The 7,275-nt window shown below is 30.4% G+C and overlaps 1 protein-coding gene across 1 annotated transcript in view; it reads left to right on the top strand.

The window, feature by feature from the left end:
• LOC108693258 (voltage-dependent calcium channel subunit alpha-2/delta-3) overlaps nt 1-7,275 on the top strand; it is a 137,862-nt gene that overhangs the window by 83,501 nt on the left and 47,086 nt on the right. The window contains exon 16 of the mRNA XM_018202115.1: nt 6,328-6,427. Within this exon, the coding sequence (XP_018057604.1) occupies nt 6,328-6,427 (100 nt within the window). The remainder of the gene's footprint in view (nt 1-6,327; nt 6,428-7,275) is intronic.

Raw genomic sequence — 7,275 nt, 5'->3', positions numbered from 1 at the left:
ATGAGTACTTTAGAATTATAATAAAAAATATTTTTTTTTAATATTATTTATTTATAATAAAAATTATTTATTTATAAAAAAAAATTTTTTTTATTGTAGTTCTAAAGTATTCGTAATGTTGTGATTTAATTGATAATTCGATTCACCGTTGCGATTATAGATTATAGATAGGATAGGTTATGTTTTTTTTAAGATACAAGTTTTTTCTCTATGTTACGCGATCTCTATGATTAGTTTCTGTTTCTGATGCATGGCGCAAAGGAGACATGGCTAGAGCGCACACTGAACATTCAAAATAAAGATCTTTTTATCAGTAAATCCCAATTAGTCATTTCTTTCTCACGAGACTTTATCTATTCTGTCTAAAACCAAAAGTGGAATGATAACACTTAATGCCATTCAATTTTTATTCTGCAAATTTTTTTCTATCCCTTACAGTTTCGACGATATTCAATTTGAAAGAAAAAAAACCGATTTTTTTCAAGTAGGTTTCCACCCACTTAAGGTGCGAATCAGCCGATATAAAAAAAATACATATCTCCTATTTTTGCCCATAGAACAACATACTAGAAGTTCATTTAAATCAGAGAGGGACCGTTGGGTGTGTTCTCTTGTGAGAAAAAAAGTCTTCTATCATTTTCAATTTTTTGCATTAGTTAATGAGTTATTAATTTATGAAAATAGGTAAATTCGCCTGACTTATCATCAAATGTACGCGCACAAGATAAGACTGCTTAATGAGGTGCGATCGCTGTCCCTAGACACGTTAATTTCAATATCGCTTGTAAACAACGTGTCTAGCAAAGAACGTGCATTTCTTTGGGCACTCTCTCTCGCGCTTGTATTTGGCTGGACGAATTTGAAAATTTTAGTCCATTTTGCCTCTTATGCAAGAATTTTAATTATCAGACATTCTGTATAAAGATTGCTTTAACACTTTCATAGAATGTAATAAATAACATTAGATTTCATGAAAAAAAATCAACGTTACTCAATTAAAATTAAATATTGGGTATGGGAAAAAGTTCGTGGCGATTTTTTAGTAAAATTAAAGTATTTTTCTTAGAGTATTGAAATCAATTTATTTAAACCAAATATGCTCCATTATTTTCTATAATACTTTGCCTTTTTTGGGGCAGAGCCATAATTCCATCGCGATAGAACTTCTGTGGTTTCTGATCGAAAAACTGCTTCAAATGATTTTCACAGGCCTCTTTTGAAGCTTTACACCATTAAGAGAGTTCTGCAGAGACTTAAACAAATGATAGTCTGAGGGTGTTATGTCAGGACTATAAGGTGGATGCATTAAAACTTCCCAGCCAAGCTCTCGCAATTTTTGCCGAGTCATCAAAGATGTGTGTGGTCGAGCGTTGTCATGATGGAAGACGATACCTCTCCTATTGATTAATTCTGGCCGCTTCCTCTCAATTGCTTGTTGTAATCTCTGCAGTTGTTCACAATAGAGTTCGGAATTAATTGTTTGATTGGACGATAACAGCTCATAGTGAACGATTCCCTTTCAGATTCCCACTATACACATAACATCACCTTCTTCCTCGTCAATCCAGGTTTTGCAATTGCTTGCGCCTTTTCTCCTTTCTTTATCCACGATCTTTTTCTAGTTGGATTGTCGTAGGTGATCCATTTTTCATTACCAATTATCATTCTCTTCAGAAATGGCTCAATTTCATTCCGTTTCAGTAGTGTATCACAAATGTTAATTCGATCCATCATGTTCCTAACTCTCAACTCGTGAGGAACCCAAACATCGAGCTTCTTTTTGTATCCAGCTTTGTGTAAATGATTTAAAACTGTTTTGTGGTCGATGCCTAGTTCCCTGGCAATCTCCACAGTGCTCACATGCTTATCACGCTCGACTTTTATCATGATTTCATCGGACTTTTCAGTGATTGGTCGACCGGAGCGAGGTTCATCTTTCACATCGAAATTTCCAGCACGAAAGCAAGCGAACCATTTCCGTGCTGCTGATTTTGATAGAGTATCTTCCCCATAAATAGCGCAAATTTTTTCACAAGCCTGTGCAGCATTTTTGCCTTTATCGTAGTGATACTGCAAAATGTAGCGAATTTTTTCCTTATTTATTTCCATTTTCAAAATAAAATAACTTTTGATCCACTTCACCGATTTCAATCTTTTTCAGCTCAAAACAAAGGTTAAAATGTCACTTTTTAAACGCACGTCTAGTGTTGCCGATGCGATTAGTAGTTGCCGACTGCTGAGCATTTAATGCCATTTAGCGAGAAAAACGCCACGAAGTTTTACCCAATTTGTCTGCGAATGTCTATTTAATAGTTATCACAGGCCCCTAATTACTTAACGATTCGACAAGATATTAAAGACCGACATTACGAGAGTTCCTTGAGAATATTCAAGTAATTAAGAGTTAAAAACTGATAATATTGTATTAATTTTATTAGTTTAGTAGATGTATTTATGCATTTAGAACTCAGTAATAATTCGATTTTTCTTTAAAATTGTGATTTCAGTATTATTGTCAAAGTTTGATTGTCAATAGAGATGACTGCAGAGAAAAAATTTTAATTTTTCTGCAATATAAAGGATATTATAGCTTTACAAGTACGCACATTTATTTATGGAATATTTATATAATAAAAAATCATGAATTTAATAATGCATGAGCCAAATATTTATGTTAATAATAACAAATTTATATCAATTGTCGATAATGTTCTTCAATTACTTTCCTCCGAGCCTGTTTTATACCGCCGAAAATTTGTCGAAGTTGACGATCTTTAATATATCTCGGTGACTCAACCAACTCTACGTTGATGGAATACAGAATCAAACGGCGGTCTGGCGAAATCACACACTTAACACGAGCCTACGTCCGTATGTTCGCCTGCGGCACGCCGAGAGTGAACGAAACAGTAAGCTCCTTCTCATACTAGTGAGAGCTTATTTCAAGCAACCAAAAATTTTTTCTCGGCAATCTCGATCGCTCGGCGGCCCAATCAATAAAGGGTGAGCGGCGTTCTAAATAACATATTCTAAATAACATATATAAGTTTTAATAAATTGAAATAATAGTATAAATCTTTCATTAATCCAGAATAGTATAAATTGTATTAAAACGCAACAGTTTACGAGATATTTAATTGTTTATGATTTTTCATGCACATTATATAATATATCGTTCTTCATAAACTCGAATAGCAATAATTCAATAGAAGTAGAATTTTACAGGAAAAAAATTATAAACCAGCATTTCTTTTCGCAAAAATCTCGAAAGGCCAGAAAAGAAAAGCATATGTTCGAGATTCGAGACTTGTGAAGAAAATATGCGAAAAAAAATCGAATAATTGCAAAAAGCACATTTTTCGCTTATAAAACGAAAAATATTGATTATATGAAAAAAAAATCGGTATAAAAAAATGTAGGTACTCGAAATAACTATAAAATGAAACGTGGAACATTAAAATCAATCTACTAGTTTAGTAGAAAAAAAATAAACATCTTTTGATGAAAAAGTACTTTTTTTTCACTCGCTCTCTATTTATTGAGATTTAAATGCAAAGCTTTGAAATTCTCGTAAAATGTAGTCCTCGTAATGACGAACAAATCTAGCCCTGAAATGTTCATTAGTTTTTGCAAAAAGCCATCACTACAAACAAATGGAATCGACATCGAATTGATCGAATTGTCGATTCGATGTCGATTCTATTATCATTTCTGACTGGGAACCTGTCTGCGGAAAACTTAATTTCTTCCTCTTTGAGTCGCACAGCAATTTACAGGGATTTTTCTTCTTCAAAAATTGCACTATCATGTATACTTAATAACAAAACGATTTTTTGCAGTTGAACTTATAAAACACCTTTAAAAAAAATCTTTCCTCAAAAAAATGGAAATAATTTCGCATGTTCGAAATAATTTTTACTATGCATCATATCAAATAGCCGTGTGAAGCATTCGAAATCTGACATTTACGAATTTAAAAAAAAAAGATTACTCTCCAATTATTAGGAGCCGAGATAACAATTTTTTTTTCAAAAATCACTATGGCTGTAGTTTTTAAGATTAAGAATTCCGTCTGGCATCAATTTATCAAGGAAAAATTAAATTCGCTGTTGAAAAATTCTTAAATTTTTTATTGCCGAAAAAATTTAAAATCATTGGAAAGTTGAAGAATGCGAACGAGGCAGTGCGTCGGACGGAGTGAGGGAAGCAGGATTGATCAAAAACGTGTTTCAAAAAAAAAATGAAACATTCAGTTTTTTTTGTTTAAAACATGTTTTTAATATTTTATACATGTTTTAAATAGCTTCAGAAAAAAATCATGTTTAAAACAAAAAGAAACACCTTTTAAACATATATTTATATTATTTTATTTTATTATAAGGCATTTTTACTTTCAAGTATTTTGAAACGTTTCTGAGGTACATTTTAACATTTAATTACACCTACTTTCTCATTTTTCTTAAATTTGAGCGTGTTATCACATAAATATATGTATATTTGAATGTGTTGTTTGCTATTTAACATTTTATTTGACTGTATATATTTTAAGTTATACAATAGCATGGCATTTTGCTAATATGGTCCTTTATGCATATCGATTATTCACGACTTCTTTTTTGAGATTTTTATTTCAAAATAATTATTCCTTGAACTAATTGTAGTTCTAATATTAATCTATAATTTACGTTACTATAGATTTTTATAGGCTGCTTATATATAGAGTATTTTGAAAATAATGATAAATTTTTCCGCCAGGGACAGAATAAACTACTGAAAAGAAAAGTACTCTACCATTTTGCAATTTTCGTAATACAATAGTTGATAAGATTGTTAAAAATTTACGAAAATTGGTCTTCAATAAAACTTTTTACTCAAATACTATCAACTTTACAAAAAAACTGCAAGAGACAACAATTGTTAATTTTCTTTTCAGAACTCTAAGAATTTTTTTAGAATTTCTTAATATGTATTTTCTTTACTGATAAAAATGAGAAAATGCAGTACTAAAAAGTTGATAAAAAATTCTGAAAAAATTCGTAGAGTTCTATGAGAAGAATTCGTATTCGAGCAAAAAATTATTAAAGACAAATTTTTGGTAATTTTTAGCAATTAATAACTTGTTTATTGCGAGAATTGCAAAATTTGATAGAGGACTTTTCTTCTCAGTCTATTCTGCCCATATGCAAAAGATTTATCATTATTTTCCAAATACCCTGTATACATAAAGTTATATGTATACATGTGTATGTACATACATTTGTATACATATATTCTGCAATACACTCTACTATTTTGTTAATTTTATAACCAAACTATTGTGTTTTATATATATATAATTCCGTGTGTGTGATAATACAAACTATAGAAATCAAAGCCTTGGTCTAGGTGAATCTTAAATGCTTGTATGATTCTTGTGTAAATTTATATACTACATATGTAGTTTTTAGAAACGCGCGCCGAAATGATTTTTCGATCTTGAAACATTAACTACCGCACTTGAAACACTAACTCTACTAAATTACCGCAATAATAAGTAATAATATCACGAGTTAAATTGACTAGCAATTAAACAAATTTTGATGCTTATTCGATGCATCTTCGAAACGTTCTTAATAATGTTGAATGACATATTAAAATCTGTAAATTATTTATTATTATTATTAATAAAAATTAATTATTTATCTTAATTATTTATTTTCGGCGCACGTTTCTAAGAACGGTTCATCAGATCGCCGCTGATTCTGTGTCGTCACCATCAATGCAGTTCTTGGCTGAATAGTAGAAGTCTTAAGACTCTTTATTCACTATATTGGATCATGATGTGAGCAAGAAATGACACTTAAAGTTTAGGCTAGATAAGATCGCCCAAAAGTATTTTATTTTTTGTTTTATGCTACAACTTATATAAGGAAAGTTTGAACAGTAAAATGCTGCTTAAGTTATTCCTTATAGTTTGAACTAAAAGTTGATCAAGTATCAATGTAATATGCTCATTTTTATAGAAAATTAATTTTACTAATTGTGTATGAAAATAAAAGTGCGTACTATTGGGCAAGTGTCTTCTCAAGAAAATATCCATAATATCCAGTTCATTCATTAGGTTATATGAAAATGAACTATGAAGATACGCTAGAAACTTTCTAATTTAAATATAAAAATTGCCAACTTTTGTGTACTTTGATTAAAAAGAATCTTATCTCAAAAGAATCTTATCTCTTTAAGCAATATCAGTATAGCTTTTTAAACAGTTTGATTTCAAATAGTTTGATTATAAGTCTTATAGTATAAGTGAATGTCATTTTAATAATTACGATTGTCACATTCCAGGTGACAAGAAACTAGTGCAGTCACTTGTCTTAGATGCTCTAGTAACAGATGGATTCGATAAGAGAGAAGCGCAAAGAATGCACAAGGAAGAGAACGAAAAGTAAGTTCCTCGTCAGTAGTAAGCAAAAATGCACGTCTGTCTTTCATTCTCACCTATGTACACACCAATTGCAAATTGCGATCGAGCACAGCAAAGCACAAGCACGTGATTTACCATTCATGCACCATGTAATACCGGTCACTTTTGCAAATTATTTAATTGTCATTTTGCCTTAATTATAGTCCGTAATATATCTTGATTTCCACAGTTATTTATGTGAAGTATAATAATAAATCTTAAAGATACAATATTTTTTTATGTCGCCAAGTTTGGAACTCGATCGAATCTGTATATATGATAAAAAGAAATATATATACATGTGCAATGTATATGTAGGATATTAAAGGCGAGAGAATTTATTTAGTATAGGTATATACCATACAAAAAGAAATCGCAGTGCGACAAAAATTATCATTACTTTGTAATATGCCAAGTGCACTATGAGCAATCGTCCAACATTTCATTTCACAATATTATCTTTTATTACATATTTTTATTACATTTTATTATTGTGTGTCTCCACCGCTAGCCCTATTGCCATACTGATGGCTCTACTGCACAGGTAATCCATTATGCACAATTATTTGTTTAACACTTTAAACATGTTTGTCGATAATGCACGGTAATATTCACTTTGTGATAATCGTATTTAAAATATGCTATTTAAAATATGTTTATTACTTTATCTGAATGAATAAAAATATAAAAATTATAAAATGTTTAATTTGTGATTATATTTATAAATATGATTAAATATATGTATACACGCGTAAAAGTATTAAACTGTACGTGTATATTTTGATAATATTTATACTCATGTGTGTGTGGTGTGTGTGTGTGTGTGTGTG

Source organism: Atta colombica, unplaced genomic scaffold (assembly GCF_001594045.1).
Source record: "Atta colombica isolate Treedump-2 unplaced genomic scaffold, Acol1.0 scaffold89, whole genome shotgun sequence".
NCBI lineage: Eukaryota > Metazoa > Arthropoda > Insecta > Hymenoptera > Formicidae > Atta > Atta colombica.
The sequence above is the reverse complement of the archived record's forward strand: the minus strand, read 5'-3'. Positions and strand labels throughout refer to the sequence as shown.